The 19,434-nt window shown below is 50.3% G+C and overlaps 1 protein-coding gene across 1 annotated transcript in view; it reads right to left on the bottom strand.

Moving 5' to 3' along the window:
• SMAD3 (SMAD family member 3) overlaps positions 1 to 18,386 on the bottom strand; it is a 125,378-nt gene extending 106,992 nt beyond the window's left edge. Inside the window, exon 1 of the mRNA XM_047767135.1 lies at positions 18,173 to 18,386. Coding sequence (XP_047623091.1) covers positions 18,173 to 18,378 — 206 coding nt within the window. The 5' untranslated portion in view covers positions 18,379 to 18,386. The remainder of the gene's footprint in view (positions 1 to 18,172) is intronic.
• Positions 18,387 to 19,434: the final 1,048 nt, after the last annotated feature.

The following is a 19,434-nucleotide window of genomic DNA, read 5'->3' as shown; positions in this document are numbered from 1 at the left end:
CGGTGGATTCTGGTTTCTTATGGATAAGAGAGGGTTGATTGTTGGTTTCAAAATCTCTAACCAACCTGTGAACACGCTTCCCTTCCTTCCTGTATTTTTACAGCAGCACGCCTGGAACACAGCTGGTGCCTAGAAGCGCAGGAAGCCTGTGCTTTAGGCTAAATGAGAATTCCTCTTTGCCTGCAGGCTGATTTTCCCTTGGCCCAGGAAGAAGACAGATCCTCATCAGGTGAGCTTCATTTCAACACAAACGTGGCAGCTCCAAGCAGGAGCATATTCAACTGTCCTGGCCCATAGGCATTTACAGCTCCTGGACCACAGTGTCTGGTGGCACCACCACCAACTAAAGAACCTCAGTAAGTATCTGATGAGTTAAACCATGACTATAACAGAATTAAATAAGGAAGGGGGAGTTTCTGTCATGGCGCAGCAGAAACAAATCTGACTAGGAACCATGAGGTTTCGGGTTCAATCCCTGGCCTCACTCGGTGGGTTAAGGATCCGGCATTGCCGTGAGCTGTAGTGTAGGTCGCAGTCGCAGCTCAGATCTGGCGTCGCTGTGGCTGTGGCATAGGCTTGGCAGCTACAGCTCCAATTGGACCCCTGGGAACCTCCATGTGCCACAGATATGTCCCTAAAAAGGCATAATAATAACAATAAGGAATGGGCCACCTCTGAATGAGGAGCATCAGATGAAAAATTAGATTTTGTCCCCCAGGAAAATAGGTGCATCAAGAGCAAAAAAGCAAGAAGTTAAGGAAGAGAGGGAAGAGGTCTCAGGAAATATTAGAGCTGATACAGACTTCTGAGAGTCTCGCTCGGAGCTTGTCGTTTTATAGATGTAAAGACCAGAGATGTCAAGCTACCTCTCTGAAGTCAGAAAGCCAAGCTCCACCAGAGAGTAGCTGAGGTTCCCCAGCCTCACTGGAGGATCAGGACACTTCCTTCATGAGTCTGTTCACTGGCTGATTCAACAGTTCATTGCCCCTGGGAGCTCCGGTAATGATAATGAAGACCTGTGTAGGTTGTGGAAGGTGGATGGGATGGCATGGCCAAAGCCCAATTCCAAGCATCACTGGGATGCTCAGATACAGACGCCCAGAGAAGAGCTGAAGCAGAAGGTCTCCAGCTGTGCAGAACTACGGGTCTGGGGGTGGACCCCACAATGAAACCCAGGGAAACGAGGAGCACTTTGACTTGCCGTTTTGATTTCAGCCCAGCTGGGTAGAATGAGGTTCAGCATGTGGTTCGATTTTCTCATCAGTCAAGTTAAGGCCGACAGGCAAAAAAATAAAAATAAAAAACACAGTGGCCAAAAGGTGACATTCAAAAAGATTCCTGGATCAAAGTCCCTTTGTGAGTACTGTTATTTCACCCTCCTCTGAATGGTAACCACTTCCCACATGAGCCCCAATAAGGCAACCGTGCAGCCCACAAAAGAGATAGAAATATGACCACACTTCCCTCTTATAAACAGGCACGGGTAAACATCTGAGACCACTGGTCCACAGCCGCGGTTAAACAAAGGGTCAGGGGGCCCCCTGGAATGGCTGTCAGGCCTTCCACCTCCCCACATGCTGACTCTCCCTGAGTGGGGGCCTTGGACCATTAACTTCAGAACTCAAGCTGGGCAAACAGAACCGGCCTCACACTGGAACAGCTTCGTTGGGTTTCACACCCAGGCTCCCCTGCCACAACTCCTAGAGACTCGGGCATTTGCAAGGCAAGTGGCAGCTCTGGTTCCCACCCAGAGTTCAAAGATGCCTCTCTGTGGGGGGCCTCGCTAAGGGGAGGGGGGAATGGACTTGTCACGTGTGTACTGAAGTGTGCAATTCCCTCCCACCCCCCACCTCTTGGATCAGCCCTGGTGACAGATTCTCCTTCTTTAACAATAAAAACCCAAACTGCAACTTTCTCAATCAAGCAAGAAAAACAGGCAAACCTCAAACAAACATCTTTAATTAGCTTTGAGCTGTTCCCCAGGGGGTCCCGAGTCAACCCAGCTCCTAGATCAATAGGAAAATAAACCGTAAGGCCCTGGGACAGGGTTTGTTTTCTCTGAACTGGAATGAAAAAGCATTTGCAGACCTGAAGTCCGTTATTAGCTGACTGTGACAGGAAGACTCCAGGGTATTCCATGTCTGCAGAATGTTCCATCAGAAAACAACCTCAAATTTCTATAAATTGGCCAGCACTTTGTTTTTAACCACGAACCATTTATAGAATTCTCATTTCTTCATCTATATGCTTTCAGAGAAAGTTTCCAGCACTTCAAAGCCAGTGAGACGCACAAAGACGCTAAACATGCAATTAAATTTCACAGGGTTCTGAAGCTAGAATACCACAAGAACCTTTAGAAAATTTCCCCCAGGGCCAGGAGGCTCTTAGCCCTGCCCCCTGCCCCCACTCCATTCTCAAGGGCAAGTTTTTAATCTTCATTTTGTCAACAGGAAAACAAGACTGGTAGAGGGGTGGGGAGAGAAAGCTGCTTGAAAGGACCTAGCTTGGGTCAGAAAATACGTCGTCCTCAAACCCAGTGTTCAGAGACCCTGATGGTCTCCTTCTGTGAGACTCACTTCCCTTTGTCCCCCCTGAGCCACAACTTCAGAACTGCTCCTAGGCTGCCCCACAGCAGACCGCTAAGGTCCACCTGGTTAGATACTCCGAACACAGTAACACAACCGCCTTTCCATCTCCACTATAAGCTCCACGAAGGCAAGATCTGGCCTCTGATTGGTTTCCCACCTTAACCTCTGAAATTAGCAAGACATAACTGTTCAGGGGTCTACTGGGAGAAGAAGGAAAACAGCAGTGAACAAGTATTCACCCACATTTACTGAGTGCCTAGCACAGTCCTAAGTACCATAACGAGCCAAAGAAAGACAGAGTTCCTGTCATGGTTGAGCGGTTAATGAATCTGACCAGCATCCATGAGGACGCAAGTTCCATCCCTGGCCTTGCTCAGTGGGTTAAGGATCTGACGTTGCCGTGGGCTGTGGTGTAGATCCCAGACACAGCTCGGATCCTGTGCTGCTGTGGTTGTGGCGAAGGCCAGCAGCTGTAGCTCCAATTCAACCAGTAACCGGAGAACCTCCATATGCCGTGGGTGGGGCCCTAAAAAGCAAAAAAAAAAAAAAAAAAAGAGAGAGAAGAAAAGAAATAGCCTGGGTCTTTTGACTTTAAGATGCTTCTTACAATCTACCATTTTCATCAGTGACTGCACGTGACACAACACTGGAGGCATCTGGGAAAGATTTCCTTTCTGGATAAAGAGACCCCCAAGGAGCAGCAGTCTTTCGGGCCCTGGAAGCAATGTCTGAAGCTATCACAGGATCATGCAGGCTGAAGCCATCAGGCTAAAGATGGTAAAGCAGAAAGATGGAAGGTTCCCAAGTCCGTGCTGGTGCCTGAAACCTCCTTGCCTCCAGACTTCTTATGGGAGATGACAAGCCCCCACTGGGGAAACTGGTAGTTGAATTCAGGTTACTTGCAGCCCAAAGTGTCCTAATACAGTGAGTCTGGCCCCTGATCCAGAATATAGGATGGATCAGAAAGGGAGGGAGGAGTTCCCGTCGTGGCGCAGTGGTTAACGAATCCGACTAAGAACCATGTGGTTGCGGGTTCAATCCCAGCCCTTGCTCAGTGGGTTAACGATCCGGCGTTGCCGTGAGCTGTGGTGTAGGTTGCAGACGCGGCTCGGATCCCGCATTGCTGTGGCTCTGGCCTAGGCCGGTGGCTGCAGCTCCGATTCAATCCCTAGCCTGGGAACCTCCATATGCCGCTGGAGCGGCCCAAGAAATGGCAAGAAAAAAAAAAAAAAAAGAAAGGGAGGGAGACAACTGGCTGACTGCAGTGGCCAAGCATGAGAAACCAGGGGCTTTGTGGCTAAGGAGGGGACGGGAGCAGTGGGGAAGAGAGCTGGACAAAAGCATATTCCAGCCTTACCCACAAGATGGCCCAGTCATCTCCATGAAGCCCAGGGTCCAGTTCCCACGCTGACTCTCCGATGAACTGGAACATAAATAATTAATACTCCCTGCCCATCCCATGCTCACCCACACACATGCCTCCTTGTGTCTGTGGGGTTAAAAAAGGGAGGGGGAAGGGAATGCATCTTGTTCTATTTATAAGACATGGCCCAGCCACAAAGAGTGACGACCAAAGCACTACGGTATCAGCTGAAGTTCTCCAACCAAGTGCCAAGTTTGGTTTGAATTTACGCTTCGCTTTTCTCAGCCTGTAACCGGTCCTCTTTGTCACTCCAGCTGCTCTCCTTGGAGCTCGTGAGATGGGGCCTCACCCACAGCAAACAGTTTGGTTGGAGAACAGAGAGAATTCAAGGCCCTCTCTGGGCTTCCAACAAATTATCTGGGGCCAGTGAGAACAGATGAGGCTCAGATGATCGAAGAAATGAATCCCACGAACAGGAGGCAGCGGTGAAACAGTGCAAAGTCTTTCTGTGTTTTCTGCCGAATTCCATTGGCAGGAGGGGTTATTTGGGGCCAAGTACCCTGGCACATTCCATGCGTTTACCACAATCAAAGAGAAAGAAAAGGCACACTTGCTGTTATTTTTAATTCCTTCCTCAATGCCTTCCAAAACTCTGAACCCCCACTAGCTCCCAGCCAGTCGTATTTTTGAGGCCCCAGGGGAGCAGGGGCAGTCAGTTCAGAAGACTCTGCTTCTGGCCATTAAATCTCATCTAAGCTGCAATGGACCTAGTGGCATCTCCTGCGTGCCAAAGGGACACGGCCTGATGAGGATGCAGACATTCCAGAGCCAGGGAAAGACCTCCCAGTCCCTCACTGCCACCTCCACACCCCCGAGCCACATTTCTGTTCCCCTTCCCTTCAGATTGGCAGTCAGCAGAGCCAAACATTCCCCAACTCCCATGGCAGTGAAAGCTCTAGGGCCAACTTGACCATTTCAGATTCTCTCTAAGGTCTCAACCAGTTTAAAAATGTTATGCTGCCAACTTGCTGAATGATCTTAGGCAAGTCACCTCACTCAGAATAGCAGTAAGTAATGCAGACAGTCCCTGACACTTTAGCAGTGGCAGGAAAACCTGCTGATCCAATCTTCCCAGTTGCCTTGGTCAGGCATCATGATCACAGGCACAGAGGCAGGGTGACTTAGAGTGACTCGATCTAAGTGCCTGGGCACTCCAGGTTTATGCCCATTTTCTGGCCACAACGGATAACAGCACTGCCCCTGTTCACCTTTAGAAGTGTCCTGGTTTGCTTAATAATTTTTTTTTTCTTTTTCAGGTGCACCCATGGCATATGGAAGTTCCGGGGCCAGGGATCGAGTCCGAGCCACAGCTGCGACCTCGGCCACAGCTGCAGCAACCCAGGGTCCTTAACCCACTGCACCAGGCCAGGGATCAAACCAGCACTGCCAGAGAGACAAGCTGGATTATTAACCCACTGTGCCACAGTGGGAACTCCTGTTTAATAAATTATATAGTCACCCGAGGAGTTCCCATTGTGGCTCAGTGGTAACAAACCCGACAAGTATCCAGGAGGAACTCGGGTTCGATCCCTGGCCCCATTCAGTGGGTTAAGGATCTGGCATTGCTGCGAGCTGTGGTGTAGGCTGCAGATGCCACTCGGATCTGGCCTTGTGGTGGCTGTGGTACAGACCAGCAGCTACAGCTTCAATCCAATCCCTAGCCTGGGAACCTCCATATGCCGTGGGTGGGGCCCTAAAAAGAAAATAAATAAATAATATAGTCACCCTAGATTCTACAAGGAGCAGAGCTTCAGAAGCAAGTCCAGCTCCATCTCCTATCACGAGACCTAAAGCAACTTTCCTAAGCAATTTCATGGCTTTTCTCATGAGGATGAGAATGACAGCCCTTTCTCAGGGAGCCTTGGGGCAGACGACTGGGGATCAGGAAGTCAGATTCCTGTTCTGCCACTGACCCCTCAAGACCTCAGTCTCCTCCTCTATCAACATGGAGAACTCATCCTTCCCAGAATACTGCAGATGAGCAAAAAAGATCAACCAACCAGTCACTGGCCCACCTTGGCGTCGGGCATAGAGGCAGCACCCAGTTCACGCTGCACATTCCAGGATCACCCCTAGGTGATTGGCCAGAGGTTAACACAGCTGACCCAAATCCTTGGACAAGGCCATGAGCACCTACTCACCTAAGCTTCTGGAACCAGACCCCCACAGCGTGCTCACTCTGAGTTCATACTCCTATTAAATTCTGTGCATCACTTACGATTTGCTCTAAGGTCTCTGTGAAAATGTGTATGTGAACTTGGAAGCCTTAACTCCAGCTCTGTCAGAAAGGGTTTTTAGCAATACTATAGAAGTGTGTTTCATAAAGAAATAATGAGTAACATCCCGTAATATTTTACAGTTTGCAAGGCGCTTGTGATGCACAGCTCATCTAAATAAACAATGCCAATAATCCTACCAAGGGAGGCATCGTTTTTCCCATTTTCTGATGAGGAAAGGGAGGCTCCAAGAAATCAGGTGACTGGTCCACAGTCACCAAAGCAGGAACTGGGAGGGCAGTGGGGAGGAACTTGGGTCTCCTGAACGTCACCCCAGAGCTCTCCACCGCATGCCCCTTCAGCAGGAGGCCTCTATCAGTGCTTTCCCAAATGCTCCAGTATCATATTATTTTCCTAACCCATTCTCCTCATCTAAAAAAAAAAAAAAATGAGGGTAATAACATCCATCTCATAGGGTTGCTATGAGGATTACTGAAAATGATATTCGAGGGACTGAGATATGGTAAATACTCAGTAAACTGAGATGCTATTCTCCTCCTCATCCATGTGTAAAAAAAAAAAAAAAAAAAAAAAGGCTCCAGGAACTAGAGTCAGTACATGGACACAAAACTTTCATCTTCCAAAAACCTATAAACTGAAATTAACAACAGCAACAAAAGCTGACTCTAAACAGATGAGATAAATCGTCCACAGTCTCTCAACGGTCAACCTGCTTTCTTTTTGCTCTCAGTGATACACTAAATGACCAACTTAAACTATTTCACTCTTTTAAGAAGGAATATAATCTGTTTGTAATACATGACAGCGTTCTCTGAGTCTGCAGGAGAGAGTCTAGGTATTTTTGCTGATTACAGTCTGGTCTGGAATTGGAAAGCCCGGCCTAGACGGTCATCAATGAAGAAATTTAAAACACTGACCAGAGACATTCCAGACAGACACCGTGCCAGGCACAGGGAAGACCCAGGGATCTGACGGCGAAGCCTTTGCATGGGGAGAACAAGCATCTGCCTGGAGCCCAGTGACACTCTGCTTACTTTCCCAAGGAATCCATGTCAAGAGGCTGGCATGACTCATTGGCTAATTACCTGAACACTTGGGCTCCCAGAGCCCTCCTGGCTGTACAACTCGTCTTCTCTCCTGACAGTGAACAAAACACTATTTTCACCCTAGTCCAGACATAGCCTAAAGCTGTCCACATGGTGGTGTAAGGGATTATGACTCTGACCTGGATAACTCGGGCAGAAAACCTGCTGTTACCAGCCATGGGGTGGGGGAGGAATGAAACGCGAACGGGACGGTGGCTTCAGCCATGCCCCTCCCCTCCTTGAAAACCTCCGGGGTGCTTATGGAGCAAGGTCCAAGCGCCAAGCCTGGCCGACTGAAGCCCTTGGCAACATCCTTCTCCGGCTCGTCTCAGGCCTCTCCTTCTTCCATGTCCTGGCCACCCTGAACTGTCCTGCCTGGGCCCCAGACACCAGGCTCTTCCACACTCTGTCTAGCTAGTGATCCAGGCAGCCTTCCCCTCACTCCTGCACTCCTATCCACCCTTCAAAGCCCCACTGGGGCATCCCCTTTTCTGTGAAGCCTTCTGACTCCCTCAGAAAGAGAACTGCTCTTCCTTTGGGCTCCCCTACACTGCTTTGCTCCACCTTTGCTAGACTGCTGTTCTCATGAGCCCACCGTAACTACGGCCACTGTGTCCCTTTCTGCCTTTGTGCAGAGATAGGACTTTATCTCTGCACCTCTACATCCCCCGAGACCCAGCACCAAGTCAGTGCCCAATATACGTATCCAACAACCAAATGCACTATCAGTGGTCGTGCTCTCTGCTCCACTTTATGGAGGGGCAGCTGCCATATGTATCGCCTTCTCCCTGACCTGCCTTTCATCCACCTCATCTCCATTCAAGGTGAGGGACATGAATCCCTACAGAAGTGTCCACAAGCCTGTCCATGTACTGGTGCCACGTGAGTGGCTGTGGCTACAAAACTAAATGGGATGCTGCTTAAAACAGGCCTGCCTCCACCATTGATGTGGCCCAGAGCAAGAGTCCCTGTGAAGGCATGCATGTCATACGTCCTAGTTCAAAGACAAATCAAGGGAACAGACTGATAAAGAGAATGTGTTCTATTGTTGACTTTGATAAATACCTTAACACAACCTGGGAGGCCAGGTTTGAATTTAGAGTTCTCAGACGCCTTGGTTTCACAATGGAATATGGACACTCAGGAGAAATGGCCCCGAATCGCAGCCCACCCCGGGCGCCACCCCGCATCCAGAGGGGCTTCACACCCAGCCACGCTGATGCCACAAGGTGGAACTCCATCCAGTTCCCCCATCCCCTTGACCCTTACAGCTGTGCCCCATGGAAAGGACCACACCCGGAAGGATGTCCACAGCATGGCCCTCTCAGTGTGAGTCCCCAAAGGCACACCTCGAAGGGCAGGCAAGGGTACCACCGTCCACGTCTGGGTCCCTTCAGAGCGGTGAGTTTCTGGCACTGAACATTCTCACTTCACAACCAAGCCCAGCCAGTGGGGTGGTACTTAGATGTGGTACTTGGAGCCAGAACTGTTTTCCAACCGGGCCTCCAAAAAAAACCCAAAAAACAAACCCACCAGCAACAATAAACATCATGCACTTCCACACTCTGACGGGCAGGCTATCGGTGACGAGCCTGTGAGTCATGGCGTTTCTTCTTCAGGATCTGGCACCCCTACCCCCACCCCTCCTCACCCAAGGAGCACTGATTCATCAAAGTTTGTTTTCAATACTATTATTTTTAGTCAGCCAAACAATTTTTTAAATGATGATGGAGTGGTGGAGGGGAAAGGGGGAGAACCACCTAAGAATATGAATTGTTTCTCTTTCAATGGCCTGCCAAGCCCTGAATCAACAAGTGGCGCGATTGTGGCCTCTCGGTACACAGGTGCCTGGAGCAGATTCTCTTCCTACATCAACCAAGGTTCTCCAAACAGTGAGCCCCGAGAGCAAGCGGGGGTTGGGGGTGGAGGTGGGGGTCCCTTGCCAAAATCAGTTGCCACCATCATTCAGATTTCCCCCTTGAAAGGGGAAACATGACTGTTTACTAAGCACCTACTATGTGCTGTGAGCCACAAATATCAGCCAAGGGCTCCATCTCTCTTATCTTGTCTGTGGTGACTCACAGGAGTTAGCTGGTCCCTGAAGGGGATCACACCATACAGACGACCGTAGCTCTACAGATAAGGAGACTGGAGCTTCATCAGTGGAAGCAGATGTCCCCAAGGTGGCCACATAGCCAGTAACTGGCTGACTCAAACCCAGGTCTGTCAGATTCCAGGGCCCTCTGCTCTTCCTGCGCACCCACGCCCCCCAGGCAATGTTTGAAGCATCTGTTTGGGGAGAGGTAAACGCTACACATGACATTGAAAGGGGTAGCAGAACAAACCCACTAAGCCCACCCTTCCAGGCACACACAGAAATATGGCTCACCTGGTGTCTGAATTCAGCAAGGGTTTGAGAACTGAAGCGAAAGGAAAAATCCTACTTCCATCACCAGCGCCTGCTTTCAGCCACTTGTAACTACTCAAAAAGTCCTTTCTGGACCCATTACTCCACATTTGGGCTGAGCCCAGAGGTGATTTTTTAAGGAAAAAATGCCTTTTGGCATTTTTGAGCTGTGACAGCGTAAAAACAGACCTTTAAAAAACACACACCCAAAAAGTATTACTATTTTCAAACGTCCAGTCTCAAAGCAAAAAAAAAAAAAAAAAAAAACACCCAAAACGGTGACACCTCAGAGCTACAACTTGGCCTGGCAGTCTGTGACGCAAGAGTTAGCAGTGAAAGCCACCAGACTGATAACGCTGTAGGTTTCAAAGGCAAACCCTGACCCCGGGTTTCTGCAACAGCCTTCCAGTCCTACACTCCCAGCAGAGCTGTCAGGAGAAAAACTTGCCAGATGTAAGCAGGGAGAGCCATGTGATCCAGAAAAAGTACTATTTTGGGGGAAACTCACTTTTCATTTCCTAGCTGGGTTTTAAACTGGTAACCTTCACACTGCCCCACAAGAGGCGCTCGCTTACGCAATCAAGTATAGCCTTTCTTTATATAGATGCTTGAAAATAAATAAAGGAAGCTTCCTGGGTAAACTCTGACATATGAGCAAACATTTTCCACAGGTATCCTCTATAATGCCTAGGGCTCACACTTAACCATTTTTAGGCGATTGTGGTCATTAGTTTAAGTAAACTTCCTGCTCTGAGAAGAGCCCAAAATAGCAACAAAAGAAGAAAAATTGCTCACTGCATCTGAAGACACACAGCCTCCCCGTCTTTGTCCTTGTGTTAGGTTATTTTCATACTCCTTTGTAGTTAAATTTCACCGATTTAGACGCACTAGGTAAGGGAGAGGCGGGGGGAGGGAACCCCAAAACTAAAGGCTGAATTATAGTTTTATGACTTTCAACTACAGAAATTCATTGGCACCAGACTGACTGGGTCTTAGGACATTAATAATGAAGAAAGATCTGTGACTCATTGATCAACTGGATGCATACAAAGGGGAGCTTCTAAAACGCCTGCATGAAAACTACTTCAGAATTAGAAAGGTTCTCCGACAAAGCTACTTATTTAGCCCATTTTCCAGTTGAGAACATATGAGGCCAGAGATGGTACGTGACTCGCCCCAGGTGACAAGGCTAATTAGAAACAGAGCTAAATCTAGAAGCTACCCAGGTCGGTTGACTCCGACCTCCAAAATGACTCCTGAAAGTTTGCTTATTATTACTAATTTTTCTCTGACGGCATTTATGGGGAGAAAAGGCCTGCTAAGCAAACGTAAGCCTAGTCTGGAATTAGCCAAACTTCTTAATTAATAGGATTCTACTGTGTTTTCATTTTAAACCAAGTCTCTCTGTCAAAACATTCTGCAGCAGTGTGCCACGGTGGCAGGCTGCTGTTTACAGCAGAGGCCCCAAATAATCACAGCAGAGAGCATGACTTGTGCTCTAGATTTGTTATTTCTAAAACTGTTAATCAAATCAAAACAAAGAATAATGTTACACACACACACACACACACACACACAACTTGCCCTCATCAGGACTCAAACTGCAGAGCTTGGGGGATCTAGTTCCCTGGCATTAAGAAAACAGTGTTTACAAATTAACCAGGGTGATGGCATACGTGATTATTACATTTCCAAAGGACCCACGTTCCACAGCCAGTGGGCCAGAAGCGACAGGAGGGCAGAATAAGGCCTCTGCCTCAGTTCCTTGTGTGTCCGAACCCGGAGCAGGTTCTGGCACCTGGTGGGTGCACTGCAGGAAAACATACACACGAATTGCACAAGTTCTCTTGGATCTTTGTTTGCAAACTTGGAATAAAGTTAGAAACCAAACTTTTGCAGGGTGGGTTTAAGACGGCAACTTCCAACTGTTTCCAGGAACCACAGCGCCTAAAGATGGGTCGATTGAAGGCTCCCAGGCCCAGGAACCTGTCAGCAGTCGAGAGCTGATTCGCAGCCCTCCTGGGGAAGGGCCAGTCCCAGCCAGCACCGCGCCAGCCATTCGGCCATTCGTGTCTGCAAAAGGTTGGTCCACCTGCCAGGCCCCTGCACGCTCAGCAGGCTGCCCTCGGCAGCTTTCTGGGCACTTCCCTCCCCAGCAGACTAGTACTACCAGATGTGGATTTGGGGAAGAGGGCAGGGTAGTTTTTTGTTTTTTTTTTTTTTTAAATAGGTCAATACATCAAAGGAGACAAGGACAAAAGTTAATTAGGGCTATTCATGAGCCTCGTTGATTGAGAAAGCAGCATTCCACTTTAGAGAACTTAATTGCACTTATAGAAGGCTGGAGAGGGGTGGATAAAGAAGGTGGGAGACGAGGTAATGGAAGAAAATTGGACTTCAAGTTCTAAGCAAGCGCTGCTGAGTCCAATTTCTTTCATAAAGGAGCTCATGCAGAAACCTGGCTGTATAGTGCATCAAGTGGCATTCAAAAATCTCCCATAAGTTAAGTGAAAATTAATGGTCGCTCAGTCCATTAAATCCTGTTAATTTTATTTCCATTATAATAATACAGCAATTACCAATTTACATTATTGAACCAATATTTATTTTTCAAAAACTCATTGTAATTGGATTCCTGATGTGATAAGCTTGAGCCACATTCTCTCAAAGTCATCAGCGCTTGCATTTCTCATCAGAAGTAAATGACTACTGTCTTCATTGACTTTTTTCTGTTCTTCGAATTGTCATTTAAAATTTTACATCCTTGCCAAGATTTTTTAACATACATGATTAAAGGCTCTTATGTCCACGCAGAACCTCAGGCTGACAGGACTTATTTTCCGCAAGTGTTAACCAGAGAAATGAAAACCCAAGCCCCACCAAAACTCTAAAATTCTAAGCATCCACAGTCACCTCTGAGTTGCCCACTTTTTAACGATATGGGGTCTGTTATATTCTGATCTAAGATATCTACCGTCACCATGCCCACCAAGGAAACCTGAATTTCAGGTTTGCAATATTAATTACTTTTTTACTTCAAAAAGAGAACACTTGGCAGTGGAATAAACTGCTGAACACAAGGCACTAGCCATTTGACGCAAACTATGCGTCACAGCAGTGCTCTGCTTTGGAAGAGGAGGAAGATAAAGATACCTTCATTCTTGGAGGCAACTATCACCGTGAACCCAAAAGTTGGCATGATGGTGCTACAGTCCAGAAACTTCTTTCGGATAAGAACTCCTGTCCTCGTTTTCGGTTTCCTGCCTCACATGGACCCCTCCCTCCTCTCCCCATGTCCTCCACAGAATGAAGAGTCTGTCTCCCACATCCCTGGACACTCTGAACATCCCTTGGCTGCAGCTCATGCCCTATGTATTTTTTTTTTTTTTGGACATAAACCCAATGATTTATTGTCACTGTTGCTCCTCCCCCCAAAAGCTATAAGAGTACACTTTATTGATATACTATGTCAAAGGAAATTGCTGGTGCATAGAGAAAATAAGGACCCACGAAATGCATAAAATGTGTAAATAGTCTATTAGCCTATCAGTATAAATGGGGAACCAATGGTAACAAAAATCTGAAAAAAAAAAAAGTCACTCATAAGTACAGTTGGACATAGGTTAAAGAAAGTATAATTCTTAGTAATTTCTATGAATACCGAGGTGGCTCCTGCATACACGGCCTGTATTTTGGCCCAAGTCTGTCTCCCACTCCAGACAGGGAGCCCCCCTGCAGAACAGGTGCCCTTCCCTGCTCATCAAAGTAGGTATTGAATGAATGACTGAATAATTTAGTAATGAATGAATGATATACATAGAAGGCTAAACAGAGCACATCTGTCAAACTCTGGTTTAAAAACATTTCCACAAGCTTTACCTCATCCTGATTTTACAGGTGCTGACATGAAGGCTCTGAGACATTAAGAGAATTGCTAAATCCATCCAGGTATTAAAACAGCAAGACACAGGACCTGACTTCTGTGCTTTTTTTCTGGAGAATACAGATAGCTGTCATTGCTTTGTTTTCTAACATAGTGACTTCCACAATATTGAAAACACACAACATAACTCTCCCACACTCCCCCCAAATATCACTCCCTCCCAGAGTTCTTATTTTTTCTGATGGCTGGGAATAAGAGAAATAGACACTCAAAGATAACACCTTACTAATGTTTCCCTTATTGAAGTGTAAGCTCCTCACAGGCAGGAGCCATCTCAAATTTATCTCGGCATCCTCCCTGCCCCCTGCCTGGAATATTGACACAGACAGGGGAGAGACCAAAAAATAACGATGAATTCACAAAATGCAACCCTGGAGCACTTGATTAGGAACCGTGAGCAAGGCGCTGTCTGCAACAAGCACTGGCCCAAATGTTCAACTCCGAAAAGCACAGGCAGCGCATGCCAAGGTTCCAAATGTCAGGGGAACATCAGATGGCTCCTAGGTTCAGCCATGCAGTCACCTACCCGGCGGCCTGCAGGTCCCTCCTCTTCCCAGCCCTTGTGTGGAACTCCCCTAATCAAGGGGAACAAGAGAGAGGAGAGGGTGGGCCACCCCCCCAGCAGCCACAATTGCGCTTGCTTCTGGGGGGCCACCCAAGGATGGTGCTCTGAGCAGCAGCTGAGAAAGGGGAGAAGACACGAGAAGTTGAGATGGAGAGGGGATTAAAGAGGCCACTCCTGCACCCTTGGTGTGTCCCCAGAAGTCTGAGGAAGGAGCGTTAGAGAGGAGGGTCTTTTCTCTTTCTCCTTGGGTGAGAGCAGCCTGGCAGTCTAGGTGGGTAATAGGAGGAGGCAGTGCCAAAGAACAGATGCACAGGTAGGGAGGAGAGGGTGGGGGTCAGACCTGGCATCTGGTTCAATTCCCCCATTTCCCTCTGGACGTGGTGCTTTGACATAAGAAAGCCCAAATTCCCATCCAGACAAACCAGACCTTAAGCACGGTCCCACTCTCAACAGCTGGGCCTGGGCAGGAATCCCATCGGTGGGAAGACAAGTTACTGCTATCCATCGGAACAGTCTTTTTTATTTTTCTTCAAATAATCCTATTCTTTAAAATTTATTTTATTGAAGTATAGCTGATTTACAATGTTGTGTTAATTTCTAAAGTATACATTCTTTTTCATACTCTTTCCCATTCTGGTTTATCACGGGGTACTGAACATAGTTCCCTGTGCTACACAGCAGGACCTTGTTGTTTATCCACTCTGTACATCATCATTTGCCTCTGCTAACCCCGAACTCCCAATCCATCCCTTCCCCCTTGGCAGTGAGTCTAGAACAGTCATTTTTAAGTGTGTGCGAGGCTCTTGATCACCGACACAACATATACATACCTTCTCGACTGCTCAGTGGCACATGCTATAAGTCCATTCTTATCAACTGGTCAGGAAGATACCTGCAGCTGTACTCGGGAACTCAAGCAGGTGACAAGTAGGATGCTGTTACACAACGTGTCCAAGCTCTGCCCATCCTGCCAGACCTCGGAGTATCCTGAGAGCCCCTCTGTTGGTGTATCTAAATTAAGCTCTTACCATGGCCTTGGCACCTGTCTCTCTTACGTTCTTGATGTCAGTAAGCCTGTTTCACTCCAGCTGTCCTGATCACTGAGACAGGTTAGAGACGGGGCAAGAGACACAAGTGTGCAGTCTGGGAGGCCCGAGTTAACAGCTCTAATTGCCAAACCGTGCTGTTGCTGCTCATGATTACATATTAGCCAAAACACGCTTGTCAAAATCTCCTTAGACTGAAGGCTCCTTAAACCCCAAGGTCCAGATCTTGCAGAGTACTTTTAAGAACCCAGGGCCCCACCTCCCACACACAGTAGGATAACTAGGTTAAACACTTCCCTTTGTCAACTTTCCAAAGCCCTAGTCATAAAAGGCAGCGGGGAGAGAGCAAACAATTTGACAAGCAACCCCACAATCTATGGGGCTCAGAAACACACCGATGTCCCTGGGGTGAGGCCAGCTAGCCACCTCCCCAAGACGTGGCCTTTAGTTTGCAGCCCACGACCAAAACAGCAGCAGCAGTTGCCAAGGGAGACAAGGTGACCCAGCGGCGTGGGCACAAAAACCAGGGATGGAAATCCACTTTGTCTGGATCCACCCAAGCGACTGGGTTTCCCTAACTGAAAAAGACGGAAAAAAAAAAAAAAAAAAAATCTGCCTCAGCACTAGGTCCTTGCCAGACAGGTAGAGGACGGCCCAGTCCTAAGAGAATCATGAGAAGGCCAAGTTAACCTGAACTCTCAGAAACACCTGAAATGTCCAATACCTCGGGCTGCAGAGGACTTTGAAAGAGGAAAAGACAGACCACAGCTGTGCTTCCCCAGAGGGCAAACTCCTACTAAGGCAAGGGAGAACAAGGCCTCTCCTCCAGGCTGTCACTAGCCCAGAGGCCGACACTGGCAACGTTACCAACAAAGATCCTAGGGGCCCATTCCTCTGGCTAACACAGCTTTAGCGGTCAGCAAAGAATGTATTCCAAAGCTTCAAAGTGCAGAGCAGCCTGGCCTTGCAGAAGGAGCACATTTGGTCAGAATCCCGTTACTACACCAAGCTTTTTCACCTCTCGCCTCCAAAGTTTTCTCAACTTTAAAAACAAGATAAATCTTAGGCCTAATTGCCTTATCTATTTTCCAGGAGTTTCTTTTTCTTGATCTCATAAAACCACGTGAAAGACCTTGGTAAACTGTAAAACGCTTTACACAGCTGCTCATTTTATAATTGATACTTTTTTTTTTTTTTTCCTGTTTCAAGGCATAAAGCCCTTGCCCTCAAGGCACTGAGACAGGTAAGAAGGCAGGTTTTGCAAAGCCCTTCCCAGGCGGGAGAAGTATGACATCTGTTTGCCCTACTCCTTGACCCTCATCCAAAGGAATAAAGAAGAATTAAGCACCAGGGCTGGGACCAGGACCTAGGGCTCACTGACAATCACATCACACCACCTCCTCTGAAGTCAATTCTGGCTCCTGATCACATGCCCAGAACACACTTCCCAGACAGCACATTGCCTTTCCTCCCGCTTTATTGACTGGATCCACCCAGTTTTGAAAAAAAAATTATTATTTTTCAAGTCAGCACTCCCACCATATGTGGCATTTATTTCCAGGGGAGGCCTGCCCTGGGTTCCCGTGGACAGATGTTGCTTTGTGCCTGCCTGACACGGCTGGCAGCCTTTATACAGCTGCCCTAAGCAGGTGGCCAAGGACCGAGTTCACTCCTGGCCCCAGCAGCAAGGATGGCAATTTCGGTGGGGTGCAGACCCTGGGGACCCTCCACTCAATCCTCTGCAGCCCAGGACCCAAAGGACATCTCCCCCCCTTACCCCACCCTGCCCCCCCCCCCACACACGCATTTTCTCTCTCTCTCTCACACACATACACACACACACACTCCCTTGGAGCAGAATCGGACTTCTAAAGGGGGCTGGCTGAGAGGGAAAGACAGGAGGCTATGGTGCCCCCACACCCCAATTCCCATCCAGGCGAAGCGAAGCTAAAAGAAGACCCTGGGGAGTGGAGAGAAGTCACTGACCCCTTCTATCAGCCATCTGTGAGCTCCCGCCTGACCTAGCTAGCGCAAAGTGGAGGATAAAGGAGGTCCAGACAGATGGCACAGCGCTTTGGGAAGGAAGGCTCTGTAGGAATGCGAGAGCCGAGGTGAGGCCCCCCTTTGGGGTGCGTTTTGTTATCTCCTCAGTTCTCAGCCCCCCGCGTTTTGCAGCCACTCGCAATCTCTGGCTGAAAGGTGGGCCAAAAAACAGTCGGGGGAGAAGACCCTACCCTCTGCCACTTATCTCTCTCATTTGAAAGTCAGAGCACCCCACTGCAAGTAAAGTGCGTGTGTGTGCGGAGGGGGCGGGAGACTGGCACAACCGAATCTAAAAATACTCGATAAAAATGCTAATCCCGAAGGCAAAGAGAGAACGAAGAAGGAATCTGTCAATCACGAGGCTCCCGCTCCTCACCCACAGCCCCAGCTGTACGGACTGCATTCCTGACGAGGAGGAAAGAAGTGGGGGGACAGGGATGAAGAAAAGAAAGGGAGAGACACCACCACCTCCACGAGCGCGGGCCGCGGGGGCGGGAGGCGGCAGCGGAGGAGGGGCTCCGGCCCGCGGAGCTGAACAAAGCGGGCCTCAAGTTCTAGCCCGCAGCTCCCCCGGGGTGGGGGCGGCCGATTCCAGCAGCACCCGCTTTCCCGGAGGTGAAAAGCGAATGCGAGGTCTGGGAGCGCGAATGCCGCGTGGAAGCCTCAGGCTCTGAATCTCTGCAAATCCAGAGAAGGTTTTGTTTGGGGTCCCCCGCTTTCCTGTCTGTGTTCCCACCGCCCCCCCCCCACGGGCACCCAGGCCACCCCTCCACTCCAACCCCCCGCCACGCCAGGGGGCTGGGCGGGCGCGCCCCAGGGTCCCTCGGGCCCCCACCTGGGGATGGTGATGCACTTGGTGTTGACGTTCTGCGTGGTGATGGCCTTCTCCAGTTCGTCCAGCTGCCCCGTCTTCTTGAGCTTCTTGACCAAACTCTTGACCGCCTTCTCGCACCACTTCTCCTCCTGCCCATTCTGCTCACCCTTCTTCCAGCCCAGCAGGCGTTTCACGATCGGGGGCGTGAAGGGCAGGATGGACGACATGGCTGGGGAGGGCGCGCGGGCGGCGAGGGGCGCCCCCGGCGGGGCTGGGCGCGGCGGAACGCCGGGGGCGCAGCGGGGAGCTCGGCCGGGCTGGCCGCGGCCGCCCAAACTTCGCCTCAACTCTCGGCGAACTTGCCGGTGCTCCCGGCCGGGCCGCGGCGCTGCAGCCTGCGGGGCTCGGCGTGCGGCCCTGTGCCCCGGGCGGCTCCCTCGGTGAGGAGAAGAGCGGCGGGGAGAAGGGCGGGCGGCAGCGGCACGGGATCGGGAAGGCCCCGGACGCGGGGCGGAGGCGGCGGCCGCGGGGCTCCGAGTGGCAGAAGAAAGTTTGGGTTTCCGCACGGGGTGGCTGTTTGGGTGCCGCCTCCAGGAAGGAAAGTCCAACCCTCAGCCAAACTTTGCTCGCCTCGCTCGCTTTGATGCGCAGATCCCTCCGCCTCGGCAGCCTCGCCTCCCTGCTGCCCTCCTCCTTCCCGGCTCTCTCGCTCGCTCGCTCGCTGGGCCGGCCCGGGGCGTGCGCCGCGCTCCCGCTCCCGCTCCCGCCCGCTCCCAGTCTGTGTTTCATGCAAATCCGCGTGCAGCCTCCTTTCCAAGCGCTGTCACCGCCCCCTTGCCGCCGGGGCTCCCCGCCTCCTCCCCCGCGCCCCGCCGCCTCCTCCCGCGGGCGCCCTGCCCGCCCCCCGCCTCCGGGAGGGCGCCGGGCCGTCCCCCGCCCGGCGCGGAGCACGCCCACGTGGGCGACCGGGGGCTGCGGCGGACCTGGCTGGAGCTCGCAAGACCCCGCGCGGCCCTGACCTGAATCCGGCGGGCGGCGGGAGGAAGTCGTGGGAAAGGAGCGGCGAGAGGGGCCCCGGGCGGGAGGGCCGGGCTCGGGCCGTGGCGTCCGCTCTCGGAACCCACAATAAGAAAGTTCAGTTGGCGTGGCGGGCCCGAGAGGGTTAGGCTCGCACGAACGCACGACGTCTGGCTGAAGGCTGGCCGTGCACCCCTGGGAGGACCCGGGTCCGAGAGAGGGCGTGCGCAAAGCTGAGGCCCAGGAAGGCTGGCAGCGCACTGGTA

This window comes from Phacochoerus africanus, chromosome 2 (assembly GCF_016906955.1).
Source record: "Phacochoerus africanus isolate WHEZ1 chromosome 2, ROS_Pafr_v1, whole genome shotgun sequence".
In the NCBI taxonomy this organism is placed as follows: Eukaryota; Metazoa; Chordata; class Mammalia; order Artiodactyla; family Suidae; genus Phacochoerus; species Phacochoerus africanus.
Note: the sequence above shows the minus strand (reverse complement) of the source record. Positions and strands in the feature narration are given on the sequence as shown.